Source organism: Cnephaeus nilssonii (assembly GCF_951640355.1).
Source record: "Cnephaeus nilssonii genome assembly, chromosome: 5".
NCBI lineage: Eukaryota > Metazoa > Chordata > Mammalia > Chiroptera > Vespertilionidae > Cnephaeus > Cnephaeus nilssonii.
The window spans coordinates 53340023-53364079 of record NC_137076.1 but is presented as its reverse complement, the minus strand read 5'-3'; the positions used below and the strand labels follow the sequence as shown (position 1 = coordinate 53364079).

The following is a 24057-nucleotide window of genomic DNA, read 5'->3' as shown; positions in this document are numbered from 1 at the left end:
TCCAAATTCACTGATTGATTTGAGTCATTTCTTAGGAAGTAACATAATAATGCTTCAGCTTTAGGCCACTTAAAAACAAAGAAAATTCAAAGTCATAAGAACCCAAATAAAAGGACATTAAGCAGTAGGCAGATTTCACGATATTTTCATTCTCTTTACCATCTACTTTCATTTTTATAAAGTTTCCATGAAAAAGACTAAAACTTTCAACAGATGAGATTTTAAGCTATCATATGTATCACATACATACGTATAAATCTAAACTAGTAAAACATGTCCTTACAGTTTAAAAAAATAATCTAGAAATTTAAATGTACTACTACTCAAGTTTAATCATGCAAGGACGAATTATTTCGCATTTTTTTAAAAAGCACCACTTTGCAAAACACAAAGAAAATGCAACATATATCTGACACAACTTTGAGAGCCTATATGCTACACAATATGCAGAGATATTTCTAGCATCATTCTCAAGCTACAGCTTAAGTTTCTATTTAAGAAACAATTTAAAATACAAATACCTCTGAATTTTAAATATGTGCCATCAATTTTAACAAAAAGCACTTCAAACTCTTTGGCAAAATCAATTTGGAAGACAGATATGTCTTTTAGTTATGCAAGTTATTATTCTGAACTTTCAATTAAAAGCCAAATATTAAACTATAAAATTTTACATACTATAGCTTTCTTCTTTACAAACTCACTAACTTTAATGAGTAATACTTGACTATGCTAAGGACATATATAAATTATATATATATATATATATATATATATATATATATATATATATATATTCAACCACTCTGTGAGTTAAGTGCCACATTTTATCCCCATCTTAAAGATGAAAAAGAAGGTTTCCTAAGGTTCCACACAAAAAGAAATCGCAAACACTGTTGACTTTTTTTTACATGAACTAGGAAGACTTTTTTGAAAGTTTCTTTATACTTATTAACAACAGACAAGAAGCACCAGTGTCTTCCAAATCACTAAGGTTCAGAAGTTCCATTTCAGAATCACATCAGTTTCAAATATCATAAACTTTCTCATAAATGCTATTTTATTTAACATGCAAATAGTTCAGTAAAGGAGAAAAGAGCATTTTAAACCAAGCACTTTAGTCCCTAAGGATCTAGTTGAAAAGCCAGACAAGCCCTTGAACTTTATCAAGATAAATCCCTGGCATCCACTAATCACCAGAGAGGATCTTCAAATTAGATAAGAGCAAGAATTTTGGCATGGGAATGAACACAAACACCTTGCCATCCAAAAAGGCCCACAACCTGGCAGCCTTTCAGCAAGGTTCCACTCATGTAGCTGTTACTCTAAATTTTCCAGCTATTGCTTGAGAGTTGATAATTCTTAAGATATGAGGAGAGTTGTGATTTCTGACACAGCATTCCAGAGATAAACACATGATCAGAGGGATGCTTTGAAATTCCCAAAGATATTCCACTGGTCTATAGCTGCATGAAAAGAGTTTTCAAGAGGTGTCTCTTGCTAAGAAAAAGAGGGGGAAACGCAGAGCAGTTGGCTTGCCATCAGACAATATGTTAAATGCATACCAGACATGTAAGTTCCAAATAACATCCTGAAAATTGCTATCACGAAAATCCCTCTTTATTTCAACAAACCCCTTAATATGTATTACCGAAGTATGGTTTCCTAAATACGTCCATAACTACTCACTGAAGGAGTCACTAAAGCATAGTTTAATTTCTACACTATTTAAAAAGAAATACATGCCAAAATAAATGAAATTTGGAACATTTATAAGAAAACAACTTTCTTTAATTATATTAGTAAGATTTATCAAATTTTAAAATCTACTCTTAATCATTTCTGAGCCAAGATTCATGTTTAAACAAATTATAAAATTGAGCATACTTTAAAAACCTGATCATTTACACCTTTTCCAACCATCAAAATATAGCCATTGTTTTTAACAGTTTGATGTATTCTTTTTGAGGCATATGTAATCATATTTATCTATTTGTTTAAAAGATCATAAATTTCAAATTCTGTACACTGCTTTTTTCATTAACCACATATCTTCAATATAATTTTACATCAATACATAGTGTTCTGCTTTCCTCTCTTTAATGGATGCCTAGTATTTACTGTATATAGAAAATAAAACCACCACCAACCCCTCATAGATCAGCAAGTATGTTTTGCATTGCCCAGCCAAATGAGAGGATCTGGAATGAATCCACCATGGTTCAAATCTTAGCTCCACGATTTATTAGCATAAGCACTTAAGAGACTTAATTTCCCTTTGCCTCAGTTTCTTCACCTATAAAGTAAGGATAAAAGTAGTATCTATCCACCGAAGAGTCAAGGGGTTGATTCCCAGTTACAGTCAGGTACCTGGGTTGCAGGTTCAATACTCAGGCCCCGTCGGGCTCGTGCAGACAGCAACCCATCAATATGTCTCTCTCACATCCATGTTTTTCTGTTTTTCTCTCTCTCTTTCCTCCTCCTCCCTCCCTCTCCCTTCCACTCTCTCTAAAAATCAATGGATCCCAGCCAGAGTGGCTCAGTAGTTGAGCATCGTTGACCTATAAACCAGGAGGTCACAGTTCAATTCCTGGTCAGGGCCTGGGTTGCGAGCTCTGGTCCTCAGGGTGGGGTGTGCAGGAGGCAGCTGATCAATGATTCTCTCTCATCATTGATGTTTCTCTCTCTCCCTCCCTCTCCCTTCCTCTCTGAAATCAATAAAAATATGTAATAAAAAAGAAAGTCAATGGAAAAAATAACCTTGGGTTAAAAAAAAATTATTTAACATATACCTTGACAATGTCATATTGAAATTATTTTTCAATCACTGATAGTTTTGATAAAAATTTGAAATGGTATACAAACCACCCAACAAAAATATCCTTGTAATTTTAAAAACTAGTTCAAAACAACTGTTTTTAATGTTGAAGCTAAAAATTTGCATAAATTCCTATTAACCTTTAAATCTTAGCAATTTATAAATATAAGTATACAAAAGCCAGAAATTAGTTACAGTACCTGTCAAAAGATCTGAACTGCACAGGTGGTTCAACAGACAGATCACCAAGAGCGCCGAGGCAGGGCGGTGGCAGAAGGGCAGCATCCACTGGGACTCCATCTGCTGGTATGTTAACCAAGCTGCGGAGAATGTCCTTTACGTTGACATTTTTTGAAACTGGAAGTGATGGTGCAGCCTTGTTGTCCATCTCATTTCCTGCATCATTTCTGTGGTCCTGAGATTTATTGACTTCTAACGAAAGAGTGCACAGCACCTCACTGATTGCATCTGGGCCTGCACTGACACTTGGAGGGGCTCCAGGAGAAGCTGCATCCACACTGCTTCCCAAGCCAGCGGCTGTCTCCTCCCCAATGCCTGAGTCCCTCCTCCGAGCAGATGATATGCTTTTGGATTCTTCCACTGATACTGGAGTTAATGGGCTGGATGCTGCTGGTGTGTTTTCTAGATCTTACCCAGAAACAGAAGAAAAGTACAAATAAAAAGAGTTTAGAACCAATTTTAAAAAGGTATATTTCAATCTATAGCCATCTATTATTTTAAATTAAAAAATGTATGGCATGTTCTAAAAGGCAAAAATAAATTACATAATCTATAAAATGTTCTGAGTTATTGTACCTATAATAAAATTAGATGATATAATAAAAAAATAATAAAAACAATAAAAAAATACCTGAGCAAACCCTCCAAACTGATCATGACATACAATGGATAGCAATGCAAGGTTGAAAGCCATTGGCCTACAAGAAAAGTCCAAACTCCATAGGATAAGGTACAAGGCTCTTTGATAAGATAAGTCCACTACAAAGTAAACTTCATCAGGGCAGGGAATTTGTCTTCTCTAACACTTTCTCTCCAGCACCTCTAATAATGCCTGGAAGGCAGTAGGCTGTCAATAAATATTCATCAGATGACTATTCATTTCCAACTTTATCTCCTGCTACTCATGCCATCACATATTATACTTTACAACACCACATTACCTTCAATCTGCTGAACATGGGACAAAGCTTGGGGCTTCCATGCCTTTATACATTGCCATTTCTTTGAACAGTAACCCCAAGACCTCACCGCTATCTCAAACATGGGTTCTTCTAGTTACTCCTCCTCTATGCATGAACAATTCCATGATCCTCAAAATCTAGTTCAACAAGGAGCATCAACTCTTCTCTCTGACTTTTGTTCCCTCCAATCAGGTGCTCACTCCATTCCAACAAAATGATGCATCTTGCCAATGGTTGCCAAAAACCTCCATCCTGCTAACTGGTCAGTTCTCAGTCCTAATAGCACTTGGCAAAGTAGCAGCAACTGATTATTCCCTCCAACTTGACAATACTCTTTCACTTGGCTTACACAACACCTCATTGGTTGTTCCTTCTTAATTTCTTTCACTTCTTCTACCTGATTTCTTAAGTTGGAGGGACTTAGTACTCAGTCCTTAGTCCTCTTCTCTCTCAACAGTTATCTCCTTAATGGTTTCATTCACCTTCAAAGTTTTAAATATCAGAAAACAAAACAAAACAAACAAAACACCTCAGACTATCCTATATAATAAATGCCTAGTGTCGCACAACGTCATCACAAGATGGCCACCACAAGATGGTTGGCAGGGGAGGGCAGTTGTGGGCAATCTGGCCAGCAGGGGAGGGCAGTTGGGAGTGAACAGGCCGGCAAGGGAGGGCAGTTGGGGGCAACCAGGCCAGCAGGGGAGGGCAGTTGGGGGTGATCGGTTTAGCCCCGATCCCTGTGGGACATCCCCCAAGGGGTCCCAGATTGGAGAGGGTGCAGGCTGAGCTGAGAGACACCCCCTCCCGTGCATGAATTTCATGCACCAGGCCTCTAGTTACATATAACTGCCTACTCTACATCTTCTATGTCTAAAAGCCACCAGTAGGGGAAAACTGAATTTATCTTCCCCCCAACATGTTTCACCTCTAACCTATTCATCTGTACCTTATAATAATTCTTGACTACCTTCCATCTTTCCCATATCCACACCTAATATTTTAACATCCTGTTTTCTCTACCATCAAAATATGACTACTACTCACTAGCTCTACAGCCACCACCCTAGCCTGTCCCTAAACCACCTCTTGCCTGGATTACTGCAACATGCTGATAATTGGTTATGTTACAGTTACATTAATGGTCCTCTTGGCTCATGCCTCCCTTTGAGAAGTCCTTGAATCTGGGCTGGGCCAGACTTATTTAACCAACAGATTGAGGCAGAAGTAGCAATAGACAAGTTCTAATAAGGTTGGGCCGAGGGTACATTCTAGGAGTTCCTGGATATCTCAGTGAGCAATCTAGCTACCTTGCTGGAGAAAACAGGTAGAGAAACCATCAGAAGAGATAGAGGCCCTCCAAATTAATGGAGGGAAACCGAGAAATTTGGCTGAGAACAAGTATCAAGGCCCCAGACATATCCCCAGGTGAGCCATTTCAGTCCATCAGCCTCAGCTCTTGCAGCCATCCTCACTCAGGCACTAGATTAATGAGTAGAAAAGCTATCTCAGACTTTCCAACCCCATCAAATATCAGCTGTGTCCCCACTGTGTCCTGTCCAAACCAAATTCACAGAATAATGACACAAGACTAAAGAGTTGTGGTTCAGCCCTGACTAGGTAGCTCAGTTGGTTACAGCATCGTCCTGATATGCCAAGGTCACATGTTCAATCCCCGGTCAGGGCACATACAAGAATTAACCAATGGCCCTAACTGGTTTGGCTCAGTGGATAGTGTTGGCCTGCAGACTGAAGGGTCCCAGGTTCGATTCTGGCCAAGAGCACATGCCCGGGTTGCGGGCTAGATCCCCAGTGGGAGGTGTGCATGAGGCAGCCAATCAATAATTCTCTCTCATCATTGAAGTTTCTATCTCTCTCCCTCTCCCTTCCTCTCTGAAATCAATAAAAGAAATATATATTTTTTAAAAGAATTAACCAATGAATGTATAAATAAATAGAACAAAGCGCAAAAAAAAAATTGTGGTTTAGCCACTAAGCTTCAACGTAATGTGTCACACAGCAGTATATAACTAACACACTGGGTTTTCTTTGCCCTCCGAGGTGTATTCTCAACACAGAAACCGGCATGTGACTTTTAAAAATATAAGTCAATCTTAACTCCTATACTCAAAACCCTCCAATAATTCCCCATCTTCCTTCGAGTAAATATCCACAGCCCATTTCTCCTGGATATATTCCTGATATTTTTCCATTAGTCCTATTTTCTTTTCTTATACATATCACCTTCTAAAATACTATACAATGTATTTACTACATGTACTTATTTTCTATCTCCTCTCACTAGAAGATAAGCTCCATGAGGGAAGACATTTTTTCCTCTCTTGTTCATGAACATACCCAAGTACCTAGTAGGTACCAAATGAATATTTATTGAATAAATAAAGAGCCTTCATTGGGTGGCAGCTATTCCTATTATTGCAATAATTGCTTCTCTAAACACAGCTGGCAGCTACTTCTATAACTCCATTTATTACAGTTAGTTACCAAATCTGTCTCTGATAAGAGAATGAGTTATTCTTCACAACAAATGCTTACATGAACAAAAATGTCTAATACTTTACTTGCAAAGGATAACATCTTCTCACCTTTTAATCAAATGACTCATTTAAAGAACAGAAATAATATCTTAATTGCAACTAACTACATGGTACTCAAAATAAAGTAAAATGTTTAGTGATTAATAAAAATAAGCCCTGGCTGGTGTGGCTAAGAGATTAGAGCACCGGCCTACTCACCAGAGGGGGTTCAATTCCCAGTCAAGGGCACATACTTGGTTGCAGATTCGATCCCTGGCTCCAGTCAAGGCACATGCAGGAAGCAACCAATAGATGTGTCTCTCTCACATTGATGTATCTCTCTCTCCCCGCCTCCCTCTCTCCCCCCATCCCTGCCTCCATCTCTTTATCTATCGCCCCACTTCCTCTCTAAAAATCAATGGAAAAAATATCCTCAGGGAGGATTAACAAACAAACAAAAAAAGTACATGCTCTTACTTTCTATATAAATGGATTTAAATTCTAGAATCAATATTTTAACTACTAAAAGTAGGTAACATTTTATATGAACTTTGGATACCAGGGAATAAAATATGGAAACTTACCAGGAAGTGGTAAAGTCCCAGTTTCACTAACAGTTTCCTTAAATGACTGGCTACGCTTTTCATTCTGAGGTTCCAAAATGTCTCTGTACTTCGAGACCATAAGAACAGAGATAAAGTATACAACAGCCAAGGCTAAAAACTGAGCTTGTTTGCTATCCTCCTGGGGAAAAATAAAAGTAGGTGATCATGCCACTATTAAATAACGTGTCTTCATTTTATTTTACATGACAATATTTAAATATAAACATGTAAATAAATCTTTTGACATATGCAGAAAATAATAAATTTAACTTAGCAAAAATCAGTCTTTTGGAAAAATATCCATAAATGAGAGGTTATATGCTTGTGAAACATAAAAAAAGTTGGCTCTTTTTTTTTAAATTAAGTAACTGAATCTGAAGAGATATGTCTCAATATACTTTCTACAATTAATCAAATAGTAATTATCATTATACATGAATAACTATTTTTATTTCTAATCATAAGAATTAAAATACATGAAATAGAAAATAAGTTTTCCTAAAAGACAAAACATTAAAAAGAAAAAAAGTGAGATTATCAGATATGTAAAAAGGAATTCTTAAGATTACTTTAGTATAGAAAACCAAGTATCAGAATTGAAAATATAGTGTCTGCAGAAAAGAAAAGGAAAAACTGGATTGACCTCAAAATGAGGTCTAGGCTTCATCCTAAACTCTAGAGTTGACCTACATATCTCTACATCAATAGCCTCTTCATCTGGCCAAATTCCTCATCTTCAATGGGCTCCTCAACACATCACTATTTGATAACGTTTCAAAATAAGTTTAAACTTAATTTAAAAGAAAAAAATAAAACTTTCCCATCAAATCCTGAAAATTAAAGTTATTTTGAGCCCAAATGACGTGGCTCAGTGGTTGAGCTTCGACCTATGAACCAGGAGGTCATGGTTCAATTCCCGGTCAGGACATGTGCCCGGGTGGCCGATCCCCAGTGGGGGTCTGCGGAGGAGGCAGCCTATCAATGATTCTCTCTGATCATTGATGTTTCTATCTTCCTCTCCCTTCTTCTCTGAAATCAATAAAAATATATTTTTAAAAGGTATTTTGAGTAGCAGATAAATTTAGGGTAAGGAAAACAAAGAACATTGTTGCCTAGGAGAAAAATAAATGAAAATTAATGGTACCAACTAACTAAAAATTAATAACTAGGGTCAAAACTTTTGGACACAATCAATTTCAAGAAAAATAAATGAGATATCAGGCTCTAACCTGATGATATCCACTTGATACAGTACGACATATTTGTAATCAGACAAGAATCTATGGTACTTTTTAGGTTCTACTGTAAGAACTTATTACTCTTGATGGAAAAGGTAAATGAACATTCTTCCTTTTGTATTAACCATCCCTTTTCTCGGGATACTCCTGTGTTCCTCTGCCACACAATCCTGTCATCTATACTAAGAAAAGCCTAGGTGGTCCTTGCACCCTCGTGCGACGCTGCCACAAGATGGCCGCCACAAGATGGCTACATGCACGCACAGCACAGGCAGGGCCTGGTGGCCGCTCCACACAGTGAAGTCTGGGGGTCCCATGGCTCCATGCAGCATGGAGGAGGCCGATCCTGGCGTCTCTACCACCTCACATGGAGGAGGCGGGTCCCAGTTGAGGAGGCGGGTCACAGCAGGGCAGGGCAATTGTGGGCGATCAGTCCAGCAGTGGAATAGTTAGGCATCAATCAGGCCGGCAGGGGAGCGGTTAGGGGGCAATCAGGCTGGCAAGTAGGCAAGTGGTTAGGAGCCAGCGGTCCAGGATTGTGAGAAGGATGTCCCACTGCTGGTTTAGGCCCGATCCCTGTGGGATCGGGCCTAAACGAGCAGTCGGACATTCCCCGAGGGGTCCCAGATTGGAGAGGGTGCAGGCCAGGCTGAGGAAAACCCCTCCCCCACCCCGTGTATGAATTTTGTGCACCGGGCCTCTAGTCTATTATAATAATGACTGTTATTGATATCAACATTTAAAAGGCAGACAAACAACTTACTTAGTCTTAACTTCTTTATCTCTTCTAATTTATTTAAGTCTATCTGCATCCTCATTTAGCCCATTAATATGTTTATTAACTAAACCCATGCAATAAACTGTAGCTATCATTTATTAACTACTCACTGTGAGCCAGCCACTATGCTATACTTCATATACATTCCTTTACCCCTTAGGACAAGATAAGACTAGAGAAGTTAAGTAATTTACCTAAGGCCATACAGTAAGTGAAAAAGCAAATGTGAACTCAGATTAGAGTGACTAAATATGTTAGTTCTTAACCTCGGGGCAATAATTTCTTTATATCCCCAATCTTAAATCATTTCCTTTTCCATCAAAGTACACTTTGGCTAGACGAGGCTCTGAGATAAGGTTTGGGAAATAGAAACTTTTCTCTTTTCTAAAACTCCTATCAGGTGATTATATAACTTTTATAATTAATAAAATTAAAATCATTTGTAACTTTAAGAAATTACAGTACAGACATAGGAAATAGTCTAATTCTCTGTCCAAATATCATAATATAATAACTTGTTAAAAAATTCCAAAAAGCCCGATCATATAGAGCCAGGGTGAGGAATTTTTATTTTAAGTGCTATGAAAAGACATTAGAGAATTTTTACAGCAAAAGAGTTAATATCATCTACTCCAGTTTTTTAAAGATTAGTCTAGGACATACAAGGTTATGGGGCAATATAATGAACACATGCTCAAGAAAAGAGAATGTAAACAGAAGGAAGCAGCAATATTTGGTCCCAAAATGAACCAGTCAATGGATTCTGAAAAAACAAAACTTGGTGGTTTCTTGATTAAAGGAATAACAGCAGCTACCAAAAAGTAAAAAAAGAGAAAAAAAAATTTTAATTGAGATTTAGGGAGACAGCATAATCATGTGATTAATATCAAAATTTCAAGAATTAGATTCCCTAATCTAAGTGGGTTAGATTCCCTAGTCCTTAACCCACTTCCACCTTTTACTACTTGTGTGATCTTTGGCAGTTATTTAACCTAATACTGCTATCTTTCTCATAGGATTATTGTGTTTATTAAATGAGAAAATACGTAGAGCATCCAGTTCTATGCTTAATACACAGTAAGTTTTCAATAATTATTCACTATACTATTAACAAATTGTATATGTGTATAAAACTTAATGAAAAACTCAGGAGAGGACTAAAACACAAATGGGGAGAAGATGAAGAATTGAAGTTTATAAAGTTTATAAAAAACTTGTAATAGACAGCATCTAGTACTTAACACACAGTAATTGTTCAATAAATATTAACTAATAATAAGACTCCAAATCCCTGTGAGTAGGCTTATAAATGATTTTTATTTTCATATTTATACTTTCTTATATGACTGTACAATTTCTATATGCAGCTTGGCCATATCCTGTATCAAAATCAGCTAAAACAAAACTTTTTCATCTTTAAAAAATCAAAAACACCACACACAACATTTCATCATTTACCAGTATGTCATATTTATATTCCTTTGAGGGAAAAATATCCCATATTCAGAAAATAATAGGACATTCAGGATTTAGGCATTTCACTACTTCCAGAGCATGGATTCTGAAGTTCAGACTGCTGGGTCTGAATCCTATCATTTACTAAATAACTCCATTAGCTTGAACAAGTTACTCAAGCTCTGTGCGCCTCAGATTCCTCATTTATAAAATGGAACTTACAACAGTACCCAACTCAAGAAGTTGTTGGACTTAATGAGTACATGTGAAGCACTTACAGTGCTTACTATATAATAATATGCTATTCTTTCTAGTGTCATTGTTCTGATATATTAGTTCCATTTATATAAATAATACTTTCCAATATTCTATGATTCTAAGATTATTGTCAAAAAACTGGCTTCTTCTTTCCACTCGACTATTTTATATCACAGCAAGTTTTCATTCTCAATACTTTGGGCCTTGGAGGAAATACATATCAGCTAAGAGAGTACCTGAAAGAAATACTGTTACTTACGATGTCTCTGAAGACAACTGCCCTAAGCCGATTAATATCCATGTCCTGTAGGAGCCTGTCAAAATCTCTCACTGGAGATATACCACCAGTTACCATGTCCACTGGACTCTAAGACCAAAAAAAAAAAAAAAAAAAAATTTAAACAGAAATTTTTTAAAGTAAACACAATATTCCAGTAAACAGAGAAATCAGGCTATAAGTACTTGTTTTTCATACTTCTTTCTCTCTCTGTTTTTGTTGTTTTTTTGGTGGGGTTTTGTTGTTGTTGTTGTTTTTTGATGCTGGGTTAGAGGTAGCAGTGTAGAAGGGAGCCAGGAAGGAAAAAACAAACTGCATGCTAACTCAACAAGTACATGAAATACAAATTGACATAGTTGAAGGGGAAAGGTATTGTAGACACAAGAAAAGTAAACATTTGGAAAAGCAGACAAGATTAAGTATAAGCAAATCTTTACTGTGTATTTAAACACAAATATTTAAATGTTATATCCACAGACTAAAATAACTATTTTAGGACCTCTGTCAGATTTATTTAACTTTATGTTGAAATGAACAAATAAAGTTAAGACCTTAATCGCAAATAATGGTGTGCTTTTTTATTTAATTAATGATTCTGTATCTCACCTTTGCTGTGGATTTCCCCATGGGGATCAGGCTGTGCACTGTTTTCTGGCCTTTGGTGGCATCTCCTCTTGTTTTCAGTTGTGAATGCTGCTGACACTCTAAACAATTCCTGACTGCCACTGCACACACTGTTATTTATTTTAAGGAAAAGATTGGGTTAGAAAAGAAAAATATATTTAAGATTATGGAACTGATAAAAATCACCTACCCAATACGATTTACATAAGATTTTATTGGAACCAGATTACCTTTGCAAAGTCCTGAAATGTCCCTGGACTTTCTCACCTACTGTTTGTTTTCTGACTTTGGTAGTGACTATGTTAGGGGCCACTGCTAAGGGGGAATCAGTTCAAGAACCTTAACTTACTACTATTTCTTAGATCTCACCTAAGCTACTTGCAATGATCTCTGATTAAGAAAAAGATAGGGGGTGGAAAGAACAGGAAAGAGAGTTGCAAAGGAACAGAAAGCAAATCACATTGCATAAACTAGTCTATGAAAATAACCTATTATCTTCATTGAAGTAGGATAGTTAAACTGGAAATGCATGTTTTTGTGATGATGTATTATTACAGCATGATATTAATAGAGTGATAGAGAGTACAGCTTTTATATGGGAATATTTATAGGGTCTACATTTTACTGGCTTTCATTAAAACTGCTTAAAGGGTGAAAAACGGAAAGGAGATTACTATACAATCCAAAATTAGACCTCTAAAAATCTAACCAATTGGGCAGCTACCTGAGTTAGAAATTAATTCTGAATTTTAAATGATGAATTAGGTAATGCACAATTGACTATTAATTGCTTGACATCACATAATCATCTTACTTCCCAACCAGATCCGTAACACTCAATGTATCTGAATGGAATAAGAGTGGGATAACAAATTTGGAACAAAACAGCACTGGCCAGATAGCTCAGTTCATTGGAGCATCATCCCATAAACCAAAAGGTTGTGGGTTTGATCCCTGGTCTGGATGTGTACGGGAGGGAACCAATCGATGTTTCTCTCTCACATCAATGTCTCTCTCTTCCTCTCCCTTTGTCTCTGCTTTCCTCCCTTCTCTCCTCCCTCCCTTCCTCTCTCTCTAAAAATCAATAAAACATATACTCAGGTGAGGATTAAAAAAAAGAAAATTAGGAACAAAACATAAATTAAAAGTGGGAATTTTAAATACCACCAAAATACCATATGACAATAGGCACAGAATTGAGAAAGAGAAGCATTCAGAAAGGTGTCAAAAGCAAACAACAAAATTTTTTTTTTTTTTAAAGGAAGGAAAGGAGGAAGGGAGAATGTGGAATACAACTCTGTCAAATCTGTACTCATGCCCAGGAAAATAACCGTTGTACTATTTTTTTCACAGGTTGCATAAAATCAAGTTTGGGTCTGCATTACAACCATAGAGGATGGCCTAGTATCAATCGGTCTCAGGAGTACAGGTTACTCAGTGTTGTTGCCCTCTTACCTTCCTTCCCCAGCCTCAGGAAAAAGGAGATCAGGGACCAAAACATTTAGATTATTTACCAAGCTTACCATACTGTACTAAGTGACTTTGAGCAAGTTACTTTCCGAGTCTCATTTTCATATATAGGAAAAGATGGTGCTGCAGTAGATTGAATTTTCTCTTTATTTTCTTCTACAGCTATGAAAATTAGAGCATTACAGTATTGCCTAGCTCCCAAATCTGATGCTTCTTGGTAAAGCAGTGCTAGTGTAGCCTTGTATTTTTAATTCTAGAAATGTACTCTTTTTAGGAAAGTGGAGAGATTTTTAAAATGGCATAAACAAAAGCAATGAAGTCTAAATATTTTAATTACTAATTAAAAGTTTAAGGAAGTATACTGTAACAAAGAAGGGGTAGGAACACTAGTTAAATAAGCTACGATATTCACATTCCAACTTCACCAATTACACATTTCGAATATCGATAAGTTTCCTATTTTCTCTGATCTCAACTTTCCTCATGAATAGAAAAAACGAAAATGATTGTTGACCCATTGTGAAAATCGGCAATAATGACAAATTACAGTAGTCAATAAGTAATAGCTGGTTTTGTTATGTTCACCATTTGAATCTTTTTCTTAAATTTATCTTTATTGTTGAAAGTATTACAGATGTCTCCTGTTTTCCTCCCATTGACCCCTCTACCCCTTTCTCACCCCCTCCCCAGGCCTTTACCACACTATTGTCAGAATCTTTCTTACTTAAAATTTAAAACAACTTTCTAAAAATTGTTATGCCAAATTATTTAAAGCATCATAAGTTTAAAAGTACTCTGAATAGCATTTGGAGTAAAAATAATCACTGTACCAAAAAAGACTAAGTACAAATATATCTCAGTTTCTATAACTCACTTACTAAATATGGGGAAATATTTCACTAACTAGACTTCCCACTTCTAATGCTGCCTTTTATTTCCAGTCTGTCTTCATAAGCCATAGCTTGTAATTGTTTTGCTTCCACTTTCTGGTCCCACCCTCTCCAACCTACTTCTCTCCATTTAATAAACAAATCGTTAACAAAGTCTCAGTATTTACAACTGGATATAGGAAACCTTCTGTATTAAGTAAAAAAAAAATTGGTTCACCTAAGGCAGCCCAGTAACACTAAAATTCTTTTCACGGATTTTAACTTTTACCTAAGGAAGTACTGCCTCCAGAAGAATAGAGGTTTAGTATTTTATTACCTGCTTTAACATTATTACCACAGCTTATTTGGACAAAGGCTGTGCTGGAATCATGCTAGTTTAGAATCTTGCTACTCAAGTGTGTTAGTAAGAGAAGCAACATCAACATCACCCAGACTTATTAGACAAGTTTAGGCCTCATCCCAGACACGTGTAATCTAAACTGCATTTTAATAAGATCCTCTTTGGTGATTCATGTGTATGAATTATCCTTTTTTTCTTCTCTTTTCTTTAAAAATTTTTTTCCAATTACCGTTGACATACAATATTATGTTAGTTTCAGGTGTACACAGTGATTAAACATTTCTATAACTTAGGAAGCAATCCCCTAATAAGTGTACTGCCCATCTAACACCATACATACTTATTACAATATTGCTGACTATAGTCTCTATGCTTTACCCCACATCCCTATGACTATTTTTACAACTGGTAATTTGCACATTACCTGAGACTTGTTAGAAATACAATTTGAGGCCTCATCGCAGACCTATATAATCTACTCTGCATTTTAACCAGATCCTCTCTGGTGATTCATGTGTATAAATTTTATTTTTTTAACTTGAGAAGCACTACCTTATAGCAAAAAAAAAAAAAAAAGATTAGGGAAAGAGGGGTAATGCTGACCAGAATCAACTTAGTTGATTTTTTCAAAACATGTCCTTCCTCCTCTATACAACTTGTCAACTACTACTCTAGCAGAGTATATACACGGTCCTTCACTCTCTGCAAGTTTAAAAGTAGCATATGACAAAATGACTAGCACACATTTGCCTAACAACAAGAGAAAGATAATGTTGAGTTTAATTTGTCTGGATTACTAAAAATTTTTCAAGTAAGTTCCTAACTAATGGGTTTTAACAGCTCACCAAGTCGTAGACACTGCCGCAAAATTCCTCCAGATGACATATTTTTTTCAGCTTCAATTTCAGTAAAGCCCAGAGAACTTGCAAATATGAGCACATCCACAAGGCTGATTAGCCTCTGCAAAAATGTCACAGAGGCTTCTATGGAGATGCCCTGAGTAGGCTCAATATTCTCCAGCTCATGCTGTAAAGAATCAAGTTTGACAATTACATCTATATTCTGATAAAAATCTAATTTTATTACATCATTTCCCAACATTCTAAATTTTATAAAAAGCCAGGCTTTCAGAAATCTACCACAAAGTGATTTCCTTATCATTTCATCTAAAAAAAAGGCAAAGGAAACATACAGGTGAAACACTGTCAATCGTTTTATATTCACTAGCTGACACATCCCTAAGAAATCAGCATTCCTTTTAGTACTTTTCTGTTGCTTTTGATTTACAGCACATTCAAGTTTTAATCAACAAAGATGCATAAAAGTCATGTTTTCACACCAATTTTATAGAGTAGTTAAGTCCTTACTGTAGCCGATGTAGCAGCTGAAAGCAATGGCAGTATACCCCCACAAGCCATGACCATATTGTCCATCACTTGAGAGATGAGATGAATTGTGTTGTGTACAAAGATGACATTATCACTGCTATTCACGAAGTCCATAACTGTCTTTGTTGAATGGCTGTCCAAAGATAAATGGTGTTTACTGATAAAGCTAAAGAAAGAAAATCACAATTTGCCTACTTGAGGGGAGGGAGGATAAGAAGGTGCTTTTGCTTCATCTTGAAAGCTTGAGTAAGATAATGATGCAGCAGGCACATGGGGGTGTATACTTCCTCAGAAGATGCGGGCCATTCCATAGCAGCAGTTACTATCCAAGCCCTTTTCCAGTGCTGAAACATAAATACTATTCATCTGACACTTGATTTAAAAAGGTTGAACTAAAATATCCTTAACCGGGAACAAAACTGAGAAGCCATGTGGCAAAAATTCAGAGGTAAATGGTGCTAAATATGCTACTGAAAATGAATTTTCTACTAACATTTTCTTAGATAATGTCATAATATGCTTTTAAATGGAATAAAAATAGTATACAAATAACAAACAAATTAGGCACTTTTAAAATCATAAATCATACAATCAAGGATAATCTGAAACACAGATTTTGCTATACCAAAAATTCACTGGAGAACTGGAAGTTATTCTTAAATCCCAATTTTTTTAGTAGCTCTAATAATAAACCCTTTTGGTGGATCTACCTCCAGGTAAATTACATAATGTAAAATATGTTACAGAAAATAAATGTTTGGCAAATTTTTAAAAAGAAAAATCTTCAAGTTCTAGTAATGAGACAGAGTAACTCATTTTTATAATGAAGAATAAATTAATTCAATAAAACCTTACCACAGAAATAATTTATATTCTATTTTAAGGAATTAATTACAAAATGTTAACTATGTAAATTTCTTTGAAAACAAAGGCTAAAATTTATTATACAACATCTTCTATAATAAACATATGGACAAACCTTCTCCACATCTGTATATCTGTTTCTATTGAAAATAACAGATCAGTGAGCAAACGTTGATGCATATGAGACCATTTGAATTCAGGAATACGAAACATAGTAGGTCTGGAATCCCTCCTTTGTCCGTTAACGGCATCTGATGCTATTCCTTGCCCTGACTGCTCCTGTTGCCTTGACGTCTAATACAGAAAATTAAAAAGAGTAATAAAATAAGTTCAATTTCAAAGTAAGGCATTAATAAGTAATTTAAAACCTTCTATAAAATGCATCTAATAAATACATTTTAAGATACTAAGGAACCAAATTAGAGAAAAATTATCAATGAGTAATGAAAATGCTTTAATAGATTTAAAGCAGTTATCAAATATACTAAACTAGCAGAATTCAAGATAATTAACTTGGATCCACGTTAGTATTACCACCAGCTGATGTAGCATTTTATAAAAGAATTCAGAGAAGTTCTTTGTTTTGAATAGTAGCATGAAAGAAAGGCAATATCTGGATTATAAACTGGCTGGAACTAAGAACAAGAACAACAAAAAGACAATAGAATGAAGAACAAACCAACAAAATAGGAACGAGGGAGAGAGAAAAGAGTTCAATAAAGTGGAAAAGGACACATGCAACCAACGACTGTCTCAGGAATCCCTCTGGGATACTAGTAAAGGAGAAAGCGGGGCCTCCACGTCTCACAAAAGCTTCCCTCCTTCAAATTAAACACACTTCACGGAACAATTTTAAACCACATACTTGGTATAAAACAGTATATACTAGTAGGTGGCTCTGCAGCAATGTAATTCTAGATTTTTTTTGGAAAATTATTGTGCTATGGTTGGGTTATCAAAAAAAAGTGTAAAAGACAAATATTGCTAATATTTGCTTTATAAAGTAAAATTATGCCAATCCTGAAAATTGATAGTAGTTAACTTTTAGTGATGCTGTTAAATAAAAGTTGCCATTAAATGAACACATACTACAACCCAAATGCTGTGCTAAAGAAATAAAATCTTTAGATATATTGCATTTATGTAATTGCAAATAGGATACAATGAATTCTAAACAAAAATACAATATACATACACTTGCTCTATTTTAACTCAGGCAAATAAATTTCAAGAAGACATAATCACCTCAAGCACAGGTTGAAGAGGTTGAGGTGCCTCCACATTAGTACTGGACTTCAATTCTAGTCTCTCGGTATCTGTAGCAACACTGGAAACATCCAACCTCGCAATCTTCTGCTCAAAAGTAGTAGGGGTCTCTAAGACATTACCATTACTTGCTTTGGTTTCTCTAGTCAAGTCAGTTGTTTTCTTCCCTTCATCCAGCATCTCACCAATGTCTGATTGCATAGTTGTTTGGGAAGCAGTCGTGTCTGGTGAGGTAGCTGAAGACCCTACATCTTTAGAATCTTGAGTTTCAGTATCAGCTTGCTTCTTACTTACAGGTTCCTCCTCTTGAAATGTTAATTTTTGGTCATTACTAAACATGTCCAGTCTTTCTCTGGCTTCAGTTGTATGGGGAGACAAACTATTTCCTTGGAGCTCTGTGGGTAGACTGGCTTCCTCAGTAGGACTACTATCTACCTTCAGTTCTACATAATCCTCATCATCTTCTTCCTCTCCTATAGACTTATCCAATAATTCTGGCGCCTCTGAAGCATCCTCTTCTGAAGGAGAACTTACTGAAGCAGTTACTTCACTGACAGTCATATCTTTGCCAACTGTTTTCAAAGTATTAGAGGAAATGGTCCCAACTTCTACTGTGTCAGAAGATACTTCTAAATCACCTGCTTTAGCTATGTCATTTACCGGTGTTTTCTCTAAAGGGACTTCATCCAGTAACTCCTGATTTTCTTGCCCAGTTGTCATTTCTTCATTAACTGTATTATAAGTCTGCAGTTCAATGTTGGAGGCAGAGTCAGAAGAACTTGTCTTCTCAATACCTGACTTTCCATCACTATTTTTGTTGACATGAGGAGATACAGGAGAATCCTTCGTATCTGATTGTTGGGATCCTCCAGAAACATTTACATCCCTGCTAATGCCAGAGACTGCTTTAACTGAACTTGAAGAACATTGCCCTATATCTTCATCAACATTTCCCTGGTATTCCCTAAATATGTTGGCAAGGTTTTCTTTGTGTATTTCAAAAGTGACCTAGATGAAAGATATATAATCAGTCAAAATAGACAAAAAAATAAACAAAGCATGCAGAACATAAATATATTTAACAACTTTTCAAATATGCAGTTTATATAAATGCAATAAAACAATATTCTTGTAATATCCTTATAAAATGACTAGTGGCCTGGTGCACGAAATTTGTGGGGGGGGGGGTGTCCCTCAGCCCAGCCTGCACCCTCAATTGGGGACCACTTGGGGGGATGTCCGACTGCCTTTCAAAATCTGGGACCAATGGCTCCTAACTGCTCACCTGCCTGCCTGCCTGCCTGATTGCCCTTAACCCCTCTGCCTACCTGCCTGATCACCCCTAACCTCTCTGCCTGCCTGTCTGGATGGGGCCTAAACCGGAAGTCGGACATCCCTTTCACAATCTGGGACCACTGGCTCCTAACCGCTCACCTGCCTGCCTGATCGCCCCTAACTGCCTCTGCCTGCCTGCCTGATTGCCCTTAACCCCCCTACCTGCCTGCCTGATCACCCCTAACCTCTCTGCCTGCCTGTCTGATTGCCCCTAACTTCTCTCCCCTGCCTGCCTGATCGCCCCTAACTACCTCTGCCTGCCTGATCACCCCTAACTGCCCTCCCCTGCCAGCCTGATCTCACCCCCAACTGCCCTCCCCTGCAGGCCTGATCTTGCCCCCAACTGCCCTCCCCTAATTGCCTCTAACTGCCTCTGCCTGCCTCTGCCTGCCTGATCTCCCCCAACTGCCCTCCCCTGCTGGCCTGATTTTGCCCCCAATGGCCCTCCCCTGCTGGCCTGATCTTGCCCCCAACTGCCCTCCCCTGCAGGCCTGATCTTGCCCCCAACTGTCCTCCCCTGCCGGCTTGGTCACCCCCAACTACCCTCCCCTGCCGGCCTGATCGCCCCTAACTGCCTCTGCCTCGGCCCCCACCACCATGGCTTTGTCCGAAGGAAGTCAGATGTCCGGAAGATGGCAGGTCGACCCGGTCTAATTAGCATATTACCCTTTTATTAGTATAGATAGGTTATATAGGATAGGATTGCTTAAATGGGGGCGGAGGAGCCTTTTTCAGCAGGAGGAGATGCTCTTGGCAGACAAAAATACATAATCCCTATATCTGGACTGATAGCCAGCCATACGCACTATACTGCCAAACTGGTCACTAAAAACTTCAACCACTTTCTTACACCTTACAGTAAACAGCTGTTGCCCTTAAAACCCCTCCTCAGCACCCACCTTAGGTTCTGCCTTTGCAGTTCACCCAGATTAGGTTCTGATTGGTCGGTTTCTATGCCAGTCAGCGTCAAAAGCTCAGCCTCCTAGGCAGCCATTGGCTCCTCGCAGTTCACCCAGATTTAGTTCTGATTGGTCAGTTTCTATGCCAGTCAGTGTCTGCGGGCCTATCTCCGGGCCTGATCATAGAGGCGGTGCTGATCAGCAGCCACCCCAGGCTGCTGGTGAGCGGGCTGAACTGCTGCCCTCTCAGAGAGAGAGAGAGGGAGGCTCGGCTGCTGGCAAGGCTGCTAATCAGCCTCACTTCTCTCTCTCTCCGATAGACCAGCAGTTCAGCCTGCTTGCCAGTACCCGCCCACCCAAGCCTGCTGCGTGTGCAGCCTGGCATTCGGTCACCCCTTTGGTCATTTTGGATGTTACAGACCCTGACTCTTTAAATATATAGATAAGTCAATCACAAAATTCTGAACCAAGAAAAATTATAGCTAATCTTAATGCTAACAGGTAGCAAGCCATCAAACTACAATAAGAACATAGTTATTTAGACTATTTGAGATGTACAGGAAAAGAACACCGTATTCTATTGGCCTCTACCAACTTGTACCAGGATCTAAGTATGTACCATTGAAAAGTGTGTGGTGCACTAGATAACACATTGTTTCAACTGCAATGAAAACTCAGTTCCCCATGACTTATCCTCAGCAGAGATTAAAAACTATCAATTATGCTCACAATTTGAGCAGTTCCTATATATTAAACTAGAGGCCCGATGCACAAAATTCGTGCAAGGGGCTCGGCCCTCGCAACCGCGGCAGCTTGCCTCGGCCCTCGCAGCTGCGGCGGCTTGCCTCAGCCCTTGCAGCCCCAGCTTCATCTGGAAGGTCGCCAGAAAGGATGTCCAAAAGGATGTCCAGAAGGACGTCATTCAGCTGTCCAATTTAATTAGCATATTATGCTTTTATTATTATAAATTACTAAAACCTTTTTTACTAAGCTAGAAAATACAAATTCTTTTAGAAGTGAAAGTAAAATTCAATCTTTCACCAAAGGTCAATGGTAATTTTCCAAGTCTGAACTGGTCACAAATGGCCTGCAAATTACACCCATTCATTCCACTTGTATGTGACTGGCTACTATGTATTCAACACTGTCAGCATCCTCATATCATGCTTAGCCTTTTACCCAACTAAAAGGAAAAAAACTGATTAGGAAAAAGCATAAAAGTAAGTGCTGTGATTTTTAATGTCAAAGGTTTATGATTTTTTTATCTCATCAAGATTATCTTATAGCCAATAATTATGTGATGGTCACTAGTGTTGCAATGGGAAATGTCTCTCAAAAGGTTATAATACTTGAAGAAAGTAAAAGCACAATTACAGTTTATTAATATGAGAATTGTTTGCTCCTATAACTTATGAGAGATATATAGTAAATTGAACCTTTAGTCAACAAACTATAATCGAGCCCTAGTATAGAGGCATGGTAGTGGTTAATAACAAAATGACTTTTTATGCCCAAATATCCATAGGCCTTTTTAAATCACAGGTGAGTATACACATAGGTAAAAGGCAAGGAAAAATAATCATACACAATGTGAACATTTCCTTCTATAGCTATTAACTAGCCTTGAATCATGGACATTCACAGTACATTCATGCCATGATGTGATACGGCTAAAAATAAAAATGTTCAGAGGGGACAGCTGGCTGCACCCAACCTGAATCTGCAGAGCGCTCCCCCTCGGGGAGCTAGAGCTGGAGACTCTGGCAGAAACTGCATGGTATGGCTTTGGAGTAGGGGCCACTACCCCAGCTGAGTTCCTGACCATGCTGCCCCCAAGTAGGAGACCCACTAGCCCCATCCTCCTGACCCCAGTAACCCCACCCTACTGAGCTCTCGCCTTGTGGAAGGGTCTATGGGGCGCGGCCAGCCTGAGCCCACTCTACAGTCTTTCTTCAGAAGGCTCTGGAGGAAGACCAGGCAACCTCAGGGGGTGGCCGAGTAGCAGAGGGAGAGGCAGACCTCAGAAAGCCTTGGGCCTTTTATTGATTTGCCCCCAGCTCAGAGCTCAAAATAAACATATAAACATAAGATAAATGTCAAGTAATAAGAAATCTGGAGGAAAAAAGGAGATGGAAAATAACTAAAGATAGTCTAGGTGGAAAAGGTGTATTTTGCTAGGGTAAGTGGGCAAGGTATCTGAAGATACTATATTTGAAAACAGGTAAGAATAAAGTGAGAGACCAAGCGTATCAAAAGTAAAACAGATTCAGGCAGAAAGAAGAACAAATGTAAAGGTCCTAAAGCCAAAATAAGCATCGTATGTTTGAGGAATAATTGACCAGTAGACAGAGAACTATATATGGTAAAGTCAGAGATGTAACCATTGGCTAGATCATGAAAATGGAGCATTACAGACTATGTTAAAGACTTGGAATTTTATTCTGAGTGAGAGAACACCATTAGAGAAATCCGAATAAGGAGACATGATCTGATTTCTTAAAGTATCAGTTTATTTGGAAAACTGACTTTAGGGAGATCATTTCTGCACTGACACAATTATTATCTAAGGAACACAAGTCACATAACTACCAATCTCACAGTGATTTTGAAAACAAAGATCACCTATCTCTACAACAGCCAGTGCTAGAATGAGTTTAGTTTTCAATAATCATTTGCTTTTTCTTATTCAAATTAAGGATTTTTAAATTGTTTTATTATGAAATGTACCACTAAACCTCTTGCTAGTTCTGCATCCCAGGGAGGTCTTTCCTTGGGGCTGTGGGACTATCTCTTTGCAGCCAGAATATGAAAAGTAAACTTGAATCATTTATTCAATCATTCCTTCCTAGAATTATAAGTGTCTAACAACATCAAGGATGGTGGGGACCTGTCTCCTGTCTCTATGGGAGTTCAGAGCCTGGTACTTGACTCCAGATGTCAAAAATGTATAAGAATACTAATTTTTCTTTTGGATAAAAGCCAGTGGATTGTACCTGCTTCTGCACTTGTAGTCAAACCTATTCAAAATAGTGCTTTGCCTTTCCTAAGCAAACCAACTTGTTTACTGTTTCTTCTGTAAATATGTATATTAAAAATGCTTTTTAAATTCTAAAGTTGACTTTTAAATTTCCCCTTAGTGTACTCCAATTGCCTAAAAGCAAAATTGCCAATGAGCAATTATCATTGCTGTTATCTTTTTTGATACTGTTTTCCTAATGGTATTTGTGACTGATAATTCCTAATTAATTACCAGATATTGTTCTAAATTACCCAGCTAAAAGACTAGTCATTAATCTTCACACTCATTTGATAGCTAATCTATAGCTGTTTGTAATGTTTGGAAAGCACTTCTATAAACTACTAGTTAGAGATACTCTTGAGCTAATAACTACAACATTTCTTTTGCCATTACTTTCAACTTAATTAGCACTCAAATTTACTAATTAGGAGCTAAAAGATGAATACATCAAGAAATTACTATTTTAATAATTTTTTTTTAATTTTAACTTATAAAAATTTTACTTTTAAATGTTAGGCAATGTTTAGGAACAGGCTTTCTTTTTAAAGCAAATGCATCTTTTTCATTTTACTTTATTTTCCTATGGAAATACAAGCTGAATATGATATGCTAACTTCTAATTCTTAGGTTACCAACCTTTCCACAGCTGATAAGTAAGACATGTCTTGAAAAATAGCTAAGTCTTCCCATATGGAGTAGCATCCATAACCCATAAGGAGTAGCTCACAGTGATTACCACCACATAATATATCTTTTACAAAGACTCTGATCCAACACCTTGCAACAATGGTATA

The 24057-nt window shown here is 37.4% G+C and overlaps 1 protein-coding gene across 3 annotated transcripts in view; it reads right to left on the bottom strand.

Moving 5' to 3' along the window:
• The window catches only part of LRBA (LPS responsive beige-like anchor protein), a 563043-nt gene that overhangs the window by 427683 nt on the left and 111303 nt on the right, over positions 1 to 24057 (bottom strand). For all 3 annotated transcript variants that reach the window (XM_079771501.1, XM_079771500.1, XM_079771502.1), the window contains exons 23-30: positions 17990 to 19018; positions 16860 to 17038; positions 15860 to 16013; positions 15338 to 15518; positions 11775 to 11902; positions 11151 to 11258; positions 7142 to 7301; positions 3019 to 3466 (exon numbers count right to left, since the gene is read on the bottom strand). In XM_079771501.1, the coding sequence (XP_079627627.1) occupies positions 3019 to 3466; positions 7142 to 7301; positions 11151 to 11258; positions 11775 to 11902; positions 15338 to 15518; positions 15860 to 16013; positions 16860 to 17038; positions 17990 to 19018 (2387 nt within the window). The remainder of the gene's footprint in view (positions 1 to 3018; positions 3467 to 7141; positions 7302 to 11150; positions 11259 to 11774; positions 11903 to 15337; positions 15519 to 15859; positions 16014 to 16859; positions 17039 to 17989; positions 19019 to 24057) is intronic.